At 35.7% G+C, this 15,377-nt stretch overlaps 1 protein-coding gene across 1 annotated transcript in view; it reads right to left on the bottom strand.

Moving 5' to 3' along the window:
• Positions 1 to 15,377, bottom strand: part of DEPDC1B (DEP domain containing 1B) — a 112,810-nt gene that overhangs the window by 91,135 nt on the left and 6,298 nt on the right. The window contains exon 2 of the mRNA XM_007486366.3: positions 6,001 to 6,266. Within this exon, the coding sequence (XP_007486428.2) occupies positions 6,001 to 6,266 (266 nt within the window). The remainder of the gene's footprint in view (positions 1 to 6,000; positions 6,267 to 15,377) is intronic.

Raw genomic sequence — 15,377 nt, 5'->3', positions numbered from 1 at the left:
TAGCTCTTTCTAATTCATCCTATTATCTACACATTATTCTCTCAGCCTGCTTGGCAACTAACTTAAGGAAACTAGGCTAATCTCTCAGCTAAGCTCCATCATTTCTCTGACTTGAGTGGTGGTAAATTTGGACTACTGGGCAGTTCTTTCCTTTGAGATTTCCAGAGTCCGAAGTTCTGCTGTGGCTCCATTAAAATCAATACGGCTTGGTTTCTGACTCAATTCTTCCATCTCCTGGCTCCGTCACGCCCCCCGCGGAATCCAATCTACTATCCTCTCTCTCTCTCTCCTTGAGGCATTCGCAGGTGAGTGTCTCACAAACCTGTAGAGAAGTCAGGGGTCCCAACCCAGAGCATTCAGGGCTGATTCTTATGGGCCCAGAAAGAAGCCAGGAATCCTGGTCTGGGTTGGGGGTGAGAATACATTTTTCAGAAGGAGCCCTTGCCCTCCCCCAAGATCTTTTTGCCAAAACCTAAGGGTGGAGCTCCAGGACAGGGCAATCAAGGCTGTGCCTGTTTGAATCAAGAACAACATGAAATTAAAAACCTGATCCTAAGCCTGGCACTACAATTTATTCAACCCTGGACCTAATCAAGATCAGACTGAGATCAAAAGCTTACAATCAAGGCTGAGGAAAATCTTTAAGCTATCAGCATCTCAAGGGTCAATTGAACCAGCAGGAGGAGGGAGATCTTAGTGTTCTCAGCCCTCACACTATCTGGTAAAATAGTAACAACCCAGAAAATAAGCTAAAATAATCATCAACAAAGGACTGAAGTTTAAGTGGATACCCCAACATCCCAGAAAACAAAGCCTACCTATAATTAGATAGGAAAAATGGTCAAACAACAAAAGCACCTAACTCTAAAGAAGTTTTATGGAGACAAAGAGCAAGGTACAAACACAGAAGGAGACAGTGAAAGCAGAGAAAACACATGCAAAATCCAAAAGAAAAATATGGTTTGGACGCAGAGTCTGGAAGAACTCAAAAAAGACTTTAAAAAACAATTAAAAAGGAAAAGTGGGAAAGAAATTTTTAAAAAATGAAATTGAGGCAAAAAGAAAGGGAAGTAATGTAAGAAGAAATAAAAGTGATGTAAGAAGAAATGGGCCAACTGAAAAAGGAGAATCAAAACTAAAAGAGGAAACCAGGCCTTAAAAATCAGAATTAACCATCTGGAAACTAATGATTTCATGAGAAATCAAGAAACAAAGCAGAATCAAAGGAATGAAAAGAAAAAAAGAGGAAAAGATGAAATATCTTATTGAAAAAACAACTAACCTAGAAAATAGATATAGGACAATCTGAAAATTATTGGACTAACTGAAAACCACGATCAAGGAAAAACCTTGGATATCATATTATGAGAAATTATAAAAGATAACTGCCCAGAGGTCCTTGAACAAGAAAACAAAATTGAAATTGAAAGAATTCACAGATCGCCTACAGAAAGAAATCCTCAATTGACAATTTCCAGTAATGTAATAGCTAAATTCAAGAGCCACCAAGCCAAGGAAAAAAATACTTCAAACAGCCAGAAAGAAGCCATTCAAATGCCATGGAATTACAATCAGGATCACACAGGTTCTAGTGGCTTCTACATTAAAAGATCAAAAGCCATTCAATATGATATTCAGGAAGGCAAAAGATTTGGGTTTATAACACAGAGTCACCTATCCAGCAAAACTGAGTATATTCTTTCAGGGGGGAAAAATGGTCATTCAATAAGATAGAAGATTTCCAAGCATTCTTGAGGAATAAGCCAGACCTAAACAAAAAATTTGAATTCCAAACACAGAAACACAAGAGAAGCACAAAAAGGTAAATTAGAAAGAGAAATTTTAAGGGGCTCATTAAGGTAAAAATGGTTTTATGTCTACATGGAAAGAAGATTTATAGAATTCTCAAAAATTACTCTTAGTAGTAGAGAAGGAATTTACTCAGAAAGAGGATGGAAAATTAAGCTGATTATGATAATATGATGTATGTGGCAATATAAGATATATATGTAAATGTGATGATATGGAATGATATGTATGTATGTATATGATACATATGCATATAAATAAATGTAAAAAATCAAAGGCTGAAAGAGAGGCTTGCACTGAGAGAAAAGGGAAGGGAGAGATAGAATAGGGTAAATTATATAATATAAAGGGGCAAGAAAAATCAATACAGAGAAGGGAGAATAAGGATGGGGACAGGCAATACTTAAACTTTACTCCCATTATAACTGGTTCAGAGAGGGAAAAATAAGTATACTCAGTGGAGTATAGAATTCTATCACCCTATAGAGAAATAAAAGGGGAACATGACAAGGAAAGCAGGGGTAGCAGGGGTGTAACTGAAGGGAAGGAAAACTGGGGGGGGGGGGGGGGTGCCAAAAAGCAAAATACTCGTGAGGAAGAAAAGAGTAAAAGGGAATATAGCAGGATATAATGGGGATAATACTATGGAGGGCAACACACAGTAATCATAACGAGAAACCTGAACAGGGATGAAAAGGAATATACCTTCTTCTCAGCAGTACATGGTACATATACAAAGAATGGCCATGTACTAGGGCATAGAAATATTGCAAACAAAAGCAGAAAGAATAAATGCCACTTTTTCAGATCATAATGCAGTAAAAATTACAATTAACAAGGCTCTACAGAAAGGCAAATTTAAAATTAGTTGGAAACTAAATAATCTAATTCTTCAAAACTGGTTAGTCAAAGAAGAAATCATAGAAACAATTACAGGCTTCATTAAAGAGAATGATAATGAGGAGACATTGTATCAAAACCTATGGGATACAACCAAAGCAGAACTCAGGGGAAATCGTCTATCTCTGAGTGCTTATAGCAACAAAATCGAGAGGGAAGAGATCAATGAATTGGGCTTGCAACTTTAAAAAATTAGAAAAAGAACAAATTAAAAATCCAAGATAAAAACTAAATTGGAAACCCTAAAAATTAGAGGAGAAATTAATCAAATTGAAAAATAAAAGAATTATTGAACTAATAAATAAGACTAGGAGCTGGTACTTTTGAAAAAACAAATAAAATAGATAAAGTACTAGTTAATCAAATCTTAAAAAAGAAGAGGATCAAATTAACACTATCAAAGATGAAAAGGATGATCTCACTTCTAATGAAGGAGAAATTAAAGTAATTATTAAGAACTATTTTGCTAAATTATAAGGCAAATAAATATGACAATCTAGGTGAAATGTGTGAATATTTACAAAAATAGAAATTGCCTAGATTCACAAAAGAGGAAATAGAATACTTAAATAATCCCATCTCAAAAAAAGAAAATGAACAAGCCATCAAGGAACTTCCTAAGAAAAAATCCCCAGGACCAAAAAAGAACAAATTCCAATACTATACAAATTATTTAACAAAATAGCAAAAAAGGAGTTTTATCAGATTCCTTTTATGACACAAATATGGTACTGGTTCCAAAGGCTGGCAGACCAAAAAAAGAGAAAGAAAACTACAGACCAATCTCCTTAATGAAAAAAAGATGCAATAATCTTATATAGAATACTAGCAAAAAGACTCCAGCAAGTGATCATAAGGATTATTCACTATGATCATATGGGATTTATACTAAGAATGCAAAGATGGTTTAGTATGAGGAAAACAATTCACATAATTGACCATATCAATAATCAAACCAACAAAAATCACATGATTATCTCAATAGATGCAGAAAAAGCCTTTGACAAAATATAACACCCATTGCTTTTGAAAACACTAGAAAGTATAGGAATAGAAGGGTCATTCCTCAAAATAATAAACAATATATTTTTAAAACCATCAGCAAGTTAGAAGCCTTCCCAATAAGATCAAGAGTGAAACAAAGATGCCCATTATCACCTCTATTATTTAATAATAATAGTGAAGGAATTAAAGTAGGCAATATAGAAACTAAACTATCTCTGTTTACAGATGATATGATGATATACTCAAAGAACCTCAGAAAATCAACTCAAAAACTAGTGGAAATAATTAACAACTTTAGCAAAGTTGCAGGGTACAAGATAAAATCACATAAATCATCAGTATTTCTATATATTTCCAACAAAACTCAGAAGCAGGAGTAAGAAAGAGAAATTCCATTTAAAAATACTCTAGACAATATAGAACACTTAGGAATCTATCTGCCAAGACAAACACAGGAATTATATGAACACAACTACAAAGCACTTTTCACACAATTAAAACTAGATCTAAACAATTGGAAAAACATTAATTGCTCCTGGGTAGGATGAGCTAATATAATAAAATTGACAATCCTACCCAAATTAATCTACTTACACAGTGCCATACCTATCAAACTACCAAAAAGCTTTTGTATAGAATTAGAAAAAATTATAACAAAGTTCTTCTAGAAGAACAACAGATCAAGAATATCAAAGAAAATAATTTTTAAAAAAAATAAAGGACAGGGATGTAGCAGTACCAGCTTAAACTGAACTATAAGTTCAGTGGTCATAAAAACACATGGTGCTTACTAATAGACAGAAGGGCGCATCAGTGGAATAGACTTAAGGATAAATGACCTTAGAAAGCTAGTGTTTAATAAACCCCAAGACCCCAATTTTGGGGACAAGAATTCAGTATTTGACAAAAACTGCTGGGAAAATTGGAAAATAGAATGGGAAAAATTAGGTTTAGATCAATATTTTACACCCTATACCAAGATAAATTCAAAATGGGAAAATGGCTTAAATATAAATAGTGAAATCAAATAAATTGGGTGAACACAGAATAGTATACCTGTCAGATCTGTGGAAAAGGAAGGAATTTATGATCATGCAAGAGACAGAGAACACTGCAAAATGTAAAATGAATGGCTTTGATTATATCAAAAAGATTTTGTACAAACAAAACCAATGCAACAAAAATTAGAAGGAAAGCAACAAACTGGGAGAATATTTTTATAACAAAACTCTCTGACAAAGGTTTAATTGCCCAAATAAATAATGAACTAAGTCAAATTTGCAAAAAACCAAGCCATTCCCCAAAAGACAAATGGGCAAAGGACATGAATAGGCAGTTTTCACATGAAGAAATCAAAGCTATCAATAACACATGAAAAAGTGTTCTAAATCCCTCTTGAGTAGAGAAATGCAAATTAAAACAACTCTGAGGTACCACCTCACACCTAGAAGACTGGCTGATATGACAGCAAAAGAAAGTGATAAATGTTGGAGAGGATGTGGCAAAATTGGGACACAAACACTGCTGGTGGAGTTGTGAATTTGGTCCAATCATTCTGGAGGGCAATTTGGAATTATGCACAAAGGGTTTAAAAAGACTACCTGCCCTCTGATTATGTCATACCACATCTGGTTTTGTACCCCATAAAGATAATAATGAAAAAGACATGTACAAAAATATTCATAGCTGCACTCTTTGTGGTGGAAAAAAATTGGAAAATGGCGGGGGGGGGGGGAGTTGTTCATCAATTGGGGAATGACTGAATAAATTGTGGTATCTGTTGGTGATGGAATACTGTTGTGCTCAAAGGAATAATGAAGTGGAGGGATTCCATGTGAACTGGAATGACCTCCAGGAATTGATGCAGAGTGAGAGGAGCAGAACCAGGAAAACATTGTACACAGAAACTGATACATTGTGGCACAATCAAATGTAACTGACTTCTCTACCAGCAGCAATGCAATGATACAGGGCAATTCTGAGGGACTTATGAGAAAGAATGTATCCACATCCAGAGGAAGAACTGTAGGTGTAGAAACACAGAAGAAAAACATGATTGATCACATGTCTCGATGAGGCTATGATTTGGGTTTTGATGTTAAATGATCACTCTACTGCAAATATAAATAACATGGAAATAGATTTTGAACAATGATACATATATAACCCAGTGGAACTCCTTGTCAACTTGGGGGAGGGGGGGATCATGAATCATGTACCCATGAAAAAATATTCTAAATTTTAAAAAAACGTAGGGGAGAATGGGCTCAGAAGGAGACGAGGTACCTGTAGAGATGTCGGTTGTCCTCGAAGTCTTCCTGACCCCATCTGCCCTTGATGTCCTCAATAACATGGTTCTTCAGGAACTTTTTGAGCAGCTGTACTGTCTGCTTGCGAGTCACTTCTGGGCCAAAGTTCTGGCTGTGCCTGAGCAGGACATGTAACCAATCTACGGCTTCCGAGGCTGTGAAGCAACGTTCATAACTTTTGAAATGACTTCGATGTTTCCGTAATGGCATGTTACCACGAAAAAGTTCAATTGTTTCATTCCACTGTAGAGAAACGCAGAAAGAGATCAACATTAGCAATCTACATTGTTTTTCCCTAAAGCTCTATATTCAAAATAAAGATAAAAATTTTGCCCTTTAAAAAGAATTTATTGGGATAGCCAGGGGGCTCAGTGGATAGAGAGCCAGGCCTGGAGACAGGAGGTCAAAGGTTCAAATCTGGCTTCAGACACTTTCTGGCTGTGTGACCCTGGACAAGATACTCAATCCCCATTGCCTAGCACTGACCATTCTTCTGCCTTAAAACTGATGCTTAGAGAAGGCAAGGGTTTTGTAAAAACCCTATTAAAAAAGGAATTACTTAAAATTAATTTTACCCAGTCAACTAAAAATAAAGATGAGGTAATCAGTATTTGAGCAGCTAGGCAAAAGACAGGCAGGATAGAATGTTGCTTTTGGAGTTCATTATCGCTGAGTAAAAATGCTAGCTCTTCCACTTATTATCTTTGGGACCTGAGCTAGCTCACTTAATTTCTCCAGGCCTTAATTTCCCCATCTGTAAAAAAAGAATGTTAGATCACATGAGCTGTAATCTTCCTTCTAGCTTTAGATCTTTGAGCCTCTGAACTATTGGTAAGGATGACTTCATAGTCATCCAACCATTCTGGAGGGCAGCTTGGAATTATGTTAAGAAAATGACTAGAGGGGGCAGCTGGGTAGCTCAGTGGATTGAGAGCCAGGCCTAGAGACGGGAGGTCCTAGGTTCAAATCTGTCCTCAGACACTTCCCAGCTGTGTGACCCTGGGCAAGTCACTTGACCTCCATTGCCTAGCCCTTACCACTCTTCTGCCTTGGAGCCAATACACAGTATTGATTCCAAGATGGAAGGTAAGGGTTTAAAAAGAAAAAAAAGAAAGAAAATGACTAGAGGAGATAGAGCTGAGATGATGGAAGAGTAAACAGAATGATAGTCTAGCTATTTACCAAAACCCTTCCACAAAGATCATGAGAAAAATATCAAACTGAGATTGGAAAATCCAAGGAAAAAAAAGTCAGTGAGACATTTTCCAAAGCAGGGATCCCAACCTTACTATGCACAGCAAAATTCTGCATATGTCAGCTGGAAGTTGTGCCACTCACTCCAGGTCTGCATTCCAAGTGAACTAAGGAGGAACCTATGCCTAGCAGTGGCATTCTGGAGTAAGGACTGGTCACAAACCCTAGACTAAGTATTGAGCTAGAAGCAAGCGGCTCTGACTCCAAGGACAAAGCAAAATCTCAGTTCAAGACCCCAGGCCAGTCTGGAGTCTGTAGGCTCAAGACCAAAGATGAGCTACCCAACACAATTGAGAATAATCCAATAGGAGAGAAAAAATGGATCTTGAATGAAATGGATCACTTCCAAGAATTCCTGGTGAAAAGAACAAAGATGCACAGAAAGTTTGAAATACAAACACAAATTTTGAGAGAAACAAAAAAGTAGACATAAACCAGTAATCATAAAGGACTGAGAAAGAACTGTCTACTTTATAATATAGGAGAATGATATATATATGGGCCTCAGAAATACTGATTATCATCAGGGATCATAAAGGGAGCTCAATTAGACAGAAGTCCTGAGAGCTCTCCTGTTACATTTTGATGATCCTAAAAGAAGAATGGAAAGGGAGGAGAAAAGGAATAAAAAAAAAAGAGGGTGGGAAGAGGGAAAAGGTGAGGAAAGAATGGAAAGAAAGAATGAGAAAATCCTCATAATCTGAATGCACAAAGAATAGTATATACAATCAAGAAGAAAGGGGTGGGGAGACTGGTTGACAGCTGAAGTTCAATTTCATATGAATTGACTAAAGGAAGGAAGAATATCCATACAATGAATTGGGTATAGAAAGACTTTTCTTTCAGAGGGAAACAGAAGGAAAAGGGGAAGAAGGAGAGGTGGGGAAGAGAGGAGAAATTAAGAGAAAAATTAGTCCTAAACAAAAGTCTTAAGGAAACACAAAAATGTTTGCAACAGTTCCTTCTGGGGTAGCAAAAACTGGAAACTAAAAGTGCCCATGAACAGGCCTGAGTAGCTAATGCATATAAAGGTGAGACACTTGTACGACAAGCCATAATGAGGGTGAGGGTTTCTGAGAAACCTGGGAAGCCTTGCATGAATTGATACACAATGAGAGGAGTAGAACCAGGAAAACAATGTATATAATAACATTATAAAAAGAAAAACAACTCACAAAGACTTAGAATTCTGATCAGTTGAAATGACCAGCCATAATTCTAGAGGCCTCGTCATGAAATATGCTGCCTAACTCCTAATAGAGAGGTGACAGAGTACAGACTTTTTTGGACACAAGAAATGTGTGAAATTTGTTCTGTTTAAACTATTCACGTTTGTACCAAATGGTTTGTTTTTTTGTTTTTTTTCCTCTCAGTTCAAGGGGTAGGGAAGTAGGAGGAAGGATGAATTTTTGTTGTTTGGGGAAAAAAAATTTAAATAATAATAAAATGCAGAATGCAGTGCAGAATGTGAATACATTTTTAGACATGGTCAAAATGGGATTTTTTTTTAATTAACTATATTTGTTTTTTCAAACTTTTCTTTTGCAACAATGCAATGATCCAGGACAATTCTGAGGGACTTCTGAAAAAGAGTTGCTGTCCACCTCTAGAGAAAGAACTGTTGGAATATAAATGCAGATGATGACATATGATTTATCACTTGTTTATTTGGTGGTATGATTTGGGGTTTGGGCTTTATAGGATTATTCTCTTGCAAAAATGAATAATATGGAAGTGTGTTTGGAGTGATGGTATATGTACAACCCAGTGGAATTGCTTGTCATCTCCAGGAGAGGGGAGAAAATATGGGAAGGAGACAACACAAATCATATAACTTTGAAAACTTGTGTGTAAATTTGTTATAGAATAAAACAAAGATAAAATTTTAAAATAAAAAATAAATGAAAGTTTTGTTTTGGTTCTCAATGGAGGTGGGGTGCAGGAAGAAAAACATTTGTTAATCGGGGAGAAAAAAGATCCAAAATGATCCTAAGAATAATTCTTGATTCACTCCTTTGCTGAAGGATAAAGTAGAAAGGACATACCAATTCTAAAACCATTTAGCCATGCTTTCAATGTGAAACTGTTTTCAACTCTTGGATGTCATCTTCCTGCTCAGGAGGCAGAATGAAGTATTAGTTATAACCTATCATATTTACTAAGCAGAAGATGCTCACTGCTGACCAACTTTTCATGAGGTCTTTACTCATTACCAGTATCAACATATATGCCAGTCCATTGGATCTGCTTTGGGGGTTCTTAAAAAGAAATACAAGGCAATAAATTTGATCTGTTTTAGCACACAAAGAGGAAGGCTTATAGCTTAAGTGGAGTTGCCCAGAGAATAAGGGAAGAGGGTCAGTCTGGATCATCTAGATCGTTGTCACCAGAGAGATACAGATACTACCAGATTCCCTAGAGAAGCAAAATACAACCATCTACAGGTCATCAGCTTAGTGGAAGAGTGAGCCTGGGTAACTCACCTAACTTCTCTTAGGCTCCACATCCTCATTTAAAAAATGAAGGAAATGGACTTAATAGCCTCAAAGTTCTACCTTTAAATCTATGTTCCTATGAGTGTCAGGCCACAGCTGAAGCAGAACACCAAATCCATGGTAGGGTGCCCTCTAAACTGTTTCCTAGACAACACCATGCTCTCATCATTCCTCCCATGGAAGTCATGGTTCACTAGAGATTCATCCTGTATAACAAGCATTATTCCCAATAGAAGGTGTATGAAAAGGGCATAGCTGGCATACAACAAGGAGAAGGAAGCATAGCCAAAGTCATGACTACAGCCTTTCACCTGAAAACAGTATGTACTAACACTTTTTATTTTACCCACACATAAAACACTATACATTGTAATCAGGGGGGGAAAGGCTTTATCAAATTCAAAATAAATTTAGCATAATGATTTCAAAGCCTGCCATGATGGTCATCATGACTGGTTGTGTGGAATGAGAGATAAAGAGTCAAAGTTAATTCCAAGATTATAAACTATTAATAGAATCAGAGAATTTAGGAAGATTACAGAATCACAAAACTTTAAAGGTGGAAGGGATTTCAGAAGCCATCAAGTCCAATCTGTACTTCACCATGAATCCCCAAAAAACAACTAACTGGCCTTTGCTTGAAGACTTCTAGTAAGGAGAGAAACCCATTAACTCCAGAGGAAGCCCATCAACTTTTAAACAGAAAAACCCATTAACTCCAGAGGGAGCCCATTCCACTTTTAGATAGCACTGGTAAAAAGTTTTCTTTTACATTAAGCCTAAATTTGCTTCTCTGCAAGCCACTACTTGTTCTGGGGAACCACTCTCAGTGAGTCCTCATTTATGTCCAACAACCCTTATACTTGTCCCTAACTAACTCTTTCACATTTCCCAGGGAAGCTATTCTAAGCCTTCCCTTTCCCTGGCTACCTATACCACTCCAACTCTCTCCCCTCAATGGACCTCAGTTTATATACTTTACTAGAAAAATTAATCATCTCCCTCTGGAGTTTCCTCTCCTCCTCAATTACACACTTCATCCCAATATCATCTGCTGCCATCATCTCCTCCATTGATCCAACCTAGAAGGAAGAGTTGGCCCTACTCTTTGTTTTACTCAGCCTTATTAATTTGGAGGAGGAGGAAAGAAGAGTAACGGTCCCGCAATTCAGAAAGATCACATTAACTTATCCAACCATTCTGGAGGGCAATTTGGAACTCTACCCAAAGGGCTAAAAGACTGTACATACCCTTTGATCTGGTAATACCTCTACTGGGTCTGTAAGAATGAGCTAAGCCATCAACCAATCACTATGGAAATGAAGTCAAATAAGAGGACTAGAATCATAAAAACAGAGAAGAAAGTATATCCATAAGAAGGTGATTGACAGTGTCAAATACTGCTGAGAGACTAAGGAAGAGCAAGATTGAGAAAAGGCTATACTTGTTGGCAATCAAGATGCCACTGGTAAATCTGGAGATGGCATCTGACCTTCCCTTATTTTTTATTATTTGTAAATATACAAATTATATATTAAATTATACATAAATTCATATATAAAATATATTCTACATATATATAAATTTATCAATATATAAAATATATAATTTAACATATAATTTAAATATAAAATTTAAAAATAAGTATCTTTCCCTTATTTTTATTACTTATGAAAATATATAAAATTAAAAACAAATGTATTTCCTTTTTTATTACTTATGAAAATATATAAAAATAAATAAATCTGTGCATCCCTTAGAGCTGCCCAACTGATATTCCTAAAATATTCCCAATTATATCATGCCTCTGATCAAGAAATATCATTGACCATTTGCATAAGATAATAGCAAATAAACCAAAATAAAGGGGGAATGACTAAATTTTTTAATAGAAATGTCACTATTTTAAAATAACTTACTTCTAGGAAGTTTCTTTCAAACACAAGAGATGTTTCGCGAAGGACATTATCCCTGCCATGCCTTTATCACACCTGCTAACCTCTATCCATCATTCTCATCTCTCTGTCACTAGCTTGAACTCCGTCCCTGGTTCCCCGGCTCAGACAGGTGAGTTTGCACTTTCTCCTGCCCAGCCAGGCTTCCCACAACGTGCCACCATCTCTAAGTGGGTATCTACCCACCCAGACTTTCCTTCTAAGTCCCCTTTTAGAACATTTGGGGCCGGGATTATCTTGTCTATTTATATTTGTATCCTAAGAACTTAGCAGCACCTGGCACGTTGTTGCTGCTCAGTTGTGTCCGATTCTTCGTGACCCCATGGACCACGGTTGTCCATGGAGTTTCCTTGACAAGAATACCAATTTGCCATTTCCTTCTCCAGTGGATTTAGACAAAGAAGAGGTTAAGTGACTTGCCCAGGATCACACTGCTAGTGAGTGACTGAGGCCATATTTTTTAACTCAGATCTTCCTGATTCAAGGCCCAGTGCTCTATCCACAGAGCCATCTGGCTGCCTCATGTGGCACATGCAATTTACTAAATAATTGGTTTATTTCTCTATTGTGTTTCCATGCTTAGCATTAAAATTAAAAAGAAATATTAAAATATGATTTATATATTATGTTCAATATAATAAATATAAATATAATACATATTGTGAAAGTATGATGCATATTTAACATCATGCATATAAATATAATATACATTATAGAAGTATATTATATATTATAAACATAATATATATTATAGAAGTATGATGTGTTATATTTAATATGATGAATAAAATACATTCTAGAAGTATGATACATTATATTTCATATTATTCATATAATATGCATTATAGAAGTATAATGTAGTTAATTTGATATACATATAAATAGAATATACATTATAGAAGCATAATATATTATATTTAATAGCATAAACATAATATTTACTATAGAAGTATAATGCATTCTATTTAACATTATGGATATAATATGCAATATAGAATTATAATATATTGTATTTAATATTCTATATGTAAATATAACATATACTATGGAAGCATAATATATTTAATATTATACATATAAATAGAATATACATTAGAGAGGTATGTATTATATTTAATATCATGCATATGAATATATTATATGTAATAATATCAATATAACATATATTATAGAAGTATATTATATTATACATATAAACAGAATATACATTATAGAGGTATAATGTATTCTATTTAATATTATACATAGAAATAAAATGTACATTATAAAATACATTATATTTAATATTACACTATGAATATAATTTACATTATAGATAGATATTAAATAGTATAAATATAATATATAAGTATAATATGTTATATGTAATATTATAAATATATTATAGAACTGTAATATATTTCATATAAAAGTGATTTCTATTTGTCTGTTATTTTATTTGGGACATAACATCAGTTTTAACTTCTAGGATCCTATTTTTTTCAACATTTCTTATGTGAACAGAATCCTCTCCTAGGATTACATATGGGATATTGTCCTGCCTGTGTGCCTGCATCCCTGGAGCTACATCCCTTGCATCACCTATGCTGGTCACTTAGTTACTTAACTTAGGTTACATGACTCTGAACCTGATGCAGATGATGATTCTGAACGGGATGGAAAAGGAGAGGTTAAAAAGATTCAAAGGAGGAAGCTGACTACTGGGATCAACACCATGGTATTGTAGATTAGACCATTTCACTTTATCCTTCTATCTACTTCTCCTCTTTTACCTATCCAGGGGATTCTAACAAACTTTACTAATGTAAGGCCAGTCTCAGAATTTTAATTCTTACAAGCTATAAACAGGGCATGATGGGTGGCACAGTGGATAGAGAGCATCAAGCTTGGAGTCAGGAAGACCTGAATTCAAATTTGGCCTTAGACACTAGCTGTGTCAATTTTCTTAAACCTGTTTGCCTCAGTTTCCTCATCTATAAAATGAACTGGAACAACCTCCAGGAATTGATGCAGAGTGAGAGGAGCAGAAGCAAGAAAACATTGCACACAGAGACTGATACATTGTAGCACAACAGAATGTAATGGACTTCTCCATTAGTGGCAATGCAGTGATCATGAGCAACCCAGAGGGATAGAGGAGAAAAACCACTATCCACATTCAGAGGAAAAACTGTGGGAGTAGAAACACAGAAGAAAAACAACTGCTCAATTACATGGATTGAGGGGGATATGATTGGGGTTATAGACTCTAAATCAATGTCCTAGTGTAAATACGAATAATATGGAAATGGGTTCTGATCAAGGACACATGTAATACGCAGTAAAATTGCACATCAGCTATGGGAAAGGTGGGGCAAGGGGAGGGAGGGAAAGAATATGATTCTTGTAACCAAGGAATAATGTTCTAAATTGACTAAATAAAATTTTTAAAAAAAGAAAAAGAAAACCTCAATCGTGGACACAGCTGAAATAACTGAACACAGCAAAAATTAAACTGACTCTTAGAAAATGCATTAATATGCTTCTAAGCCCCAGCGTAGACAAGGGGAATCAGAAAAGAGCATTCACTTCCCTAAAGTAAGTTCTTAATAATCTTGCTTTCATAAGGAGGGGTCATCAAAGCCTACTTTCTCTAGGTTAATAGTTGACACTGCTGTATCTCTCTCCCTGTTATTTGTGAAAAAAGGAAAACAAATTTCCAGCTACGATCCCTTAACCTCTGAATTGTTGGTGTTGGACTGAGTTCTTTAAAGTTCCTTCCAACTCTAAATTTACAATTCTATGAAATTTCCCCCAGTGGTATCAGTCCTGCTTTAAGGAGAAGCCCCTTAGAAGTCAGACCTCTGGTACCTAACCTGAAACAAAAAGCAGAGGCATTAGGATGCAGATTTTTCCCCACAAATATGTCTCAATTTAATAGAAAGATGATCTACTGTGGCTTTCTCACTTTTTCTGTGAATAAACTCCTTTTTTAGGGGAAAAAATCCTTTTTGCCATGTGTATTCTATACTGAGACAGCTGACAAATATCTTGGAGAATCCTAAGACTACTGAGACAGCCTAAAATGAAGAATATGTAAGTCCCTGGAATACATCAGACTTTCAATCATAATAAACCTAGACTAATTAATTCACTATAAGTAATAAGAAAGCCAAACCCCATTAAGTTAAAGAAACTTCCATCTCAATGTAGATAATATAAATATATGTAGTTCCCCTCCAAATCCAATGGCCTCTTCTCAGTCCTGATCCTTCCCAGTATTTTAGATTTTGGATTTCTGTGACAAAAGTTCTCTCCTAGTTCACCTCCTACTTGTCTCTCTACTATTTCTCAGTCTTCTTTGCCAGACCATCATCCATGTCCTTAATCCCTAACTATGGGTACACCCACTGTCTTACACTTTCTTCTCTTACTAATTATTATGAACTTACAAGCTCCCGTGGATTCAGTTATGTGTAATTACAATTTGAACCCTAGAACTACAATTCCCAGCACCCCACTTTCCTTCTCATGTTCTGTGTTGATGTAGGGAAGATATAAATTTTGTGTAACCTCGCCTCTAACTCTCTTCCTGTGGGGTGTGGTGGGAGATGAGAGCCAGGAGAGCTTTGCTCATGTGGTCTTAATTTTGTTAGATAATTAGGTTGGTT

Source organism: Monodelphis domestica, chromosome 3, assembly GCF_027887165.1.
Source record: "Monodelphis domestica isolate mMonDom1 chromosome 3, mMonDom1.pri, whole genome shotgun sequence".
Classification (NCBI taxonomy): Eukaryota; Metazoa; Chordata; class Mammalia; order Didelphimorphia; family Didelphidae; genus Monodelphis; species Monodelphis domestica.
Note: the sequence above shows the minus strand (reverse complement) of the source record. Positions and strands in the feature narration are given on the sequence as shown.